Raw genomic sequence first — 1,661 nt, 5'->3', positions numbered from 1 at the left:
CGAGCCCTGGGGAACCCCACTGGTGACTGGCTGCCAGCCTGATGTAACCCCATTTACTGTAACTCTTTGAGCCTGACCTGTCAGTCAGCTGCTCACCCAATGTATTATGGACTTGTCTAGCTGTGTGCTGGGCATTTTGTCCAAAAGGATACTGTGAGAGACAGTATCAAAAGCTTTTGATTTCTGGTACTGTTCTTGTATTTATTTTGGGGGGGTTTACAGTGACGTCAGGATAAAGCACCCGTGACCCAGCCAGAAGAGAACGACAGGAAAATCCAACAGGGCTCACGGTTCGCAACAATTTCTGTCTGCTTGCCAACGAAATAAACATCCTGAGAGTATTGTGGTTGTTGAGTTAAGATGCAGATGTGGTGCGTAACAGCTCCAGCGAAGAGGTGTATTACACGAATCATTAAAATCACTGGAAAGATAAAACCAAGCAAAGAAAACTGGGAATACCACTGACCTCAAATAATTTCTCTGCTTTGTTTCTACCTAATCAGACGATAAAGGAATTAACCCGCTCACTCAGGTGTTGCTCATGCTTTCTGAATTTTTTCCTCCCGGAGGGATTATGCATGGGTGGAAATGATGAGACCTGGGTCTGCTCAACATGAAGAAGAGGAGTCTCACTGCTGTCTTCAACCACCTAACGGGAGGCTATGCTGGAGCTGCACAGTAAACAGCGAGAGGCAGCAGACACAAGGCACAGCAGCGGAAATTGTCGTGAAAATTTCACAACCGGCCCGTGCCGACCAAGGAGAGAGACTCGGACGCAAAGGATAGAGTTACAAGAGTAATGCTTTTTATTCATGCTCATGAGGTGTCCTGATCAAATCAGGGCACCCCGAATGCGGTTTTACACAAGGTTCTTATACCTTTCAGGCATTCAGATGCAACATGATTTGATCAATCGCTACTTAACGCACACACAACTGTTTTGCAAAGCAACTGTAATTGTATGGCGTCATCATCCACCTGCTTCTTTCTTGATCTAGACGTCTGTGGCGTCGGTCTTGCTACAGTTACTATGATGCCAGACGATGGGAGGGTTTCAGGGAGGTGCTAGAGGGGCGAGGATGCTGGTGTTACCTCACTAGTCCAAGGGGTATCGTTTTTCCTTCAGGCTGGGGGCTGTCCTCCTCTTCCTCGCAATAAGCTGGGGTCCTTGAGTAAGCGTGACTACGCAGTGTACAATGTAAACTATATATATCTGTCTATCTCAAGAAAGCTCATACAACTTCACACTAATGACTATGCAGTATACAATGTAAACTGTATATATTTTAAGAAAGTTCATACAACTCCACACTACGAAGACTAATGAGATTTTCCTAACAAAATTCAGGCTAGCTAGGAGGAAAATAACTCGTCCCAGCGACAGAGCTCAACCGCTAGCACAGGTTGCTCTGACAAGCTGTACCATTTCAGCCGATTTTTTTTTTTTATCATCATTTTTTTTATCATCATTTTTAAAGTAAACTTCGAATCCCTGCGTAAACACCCGTCCTGACGTTAAGGCGTACGTTGATCGAGCGATTCTTCTGACCCCCATTTTTGGGGGTTTTTTGGATGATTCTGCAAGAACATGCAAGAAAATAATTTCCGGGCCAGCATCACCCGGGAGCGGGGGGCACCGACGCGCTCTGCCTCCCGGCGGG

General features: G+C 46.0%; 1 protein-coding gene across 1 annotated transcript in view; it reads left to right on the top strand.

Annotated features, from left to right (window-relative positions):
* The first annotated feature begins 613 nt into the window (after window positions 1-613).
* Window positions 614-1,661, top strand: part of LGI2 (leucine rich repeat LGI family member 2) — an 18,482-nt gene continuing 17,434 nt past the window's right edge. Inside the window, exon 1 of the mRNA XM_019470210.1 lies at window positions 614-678. Within this exon, the coding sequence (XP_019325755.1) occupies window positions 614-678 (65 nt within the window). The remainder of the gene's footprint in view (window positions 679-1,661) is intronic.

This window comes from Aptenodytes forsteri, unplaced genomic scaffold (assembly GCF_000699145.1).
Source record: "Aptenodytes forsteri isolate BGI_AS27 unplaced genomic scaffold, ASM69914v1 Scaffold333, whole genome shotgun sequence".
In the NCBI taxonomy this organism is placed as follows: domain Eukaryota; kingdom Metazoa; phylum Chordata; class Aves; order Sphenisciformes; family Spheniscidae; genus Aptenodytes; species Aptenodytes forsteri.
Note: the sequence above shows the minus strand (reverse complement) of the source record. Positions and strands in the feature narration are given on the sequence as shown.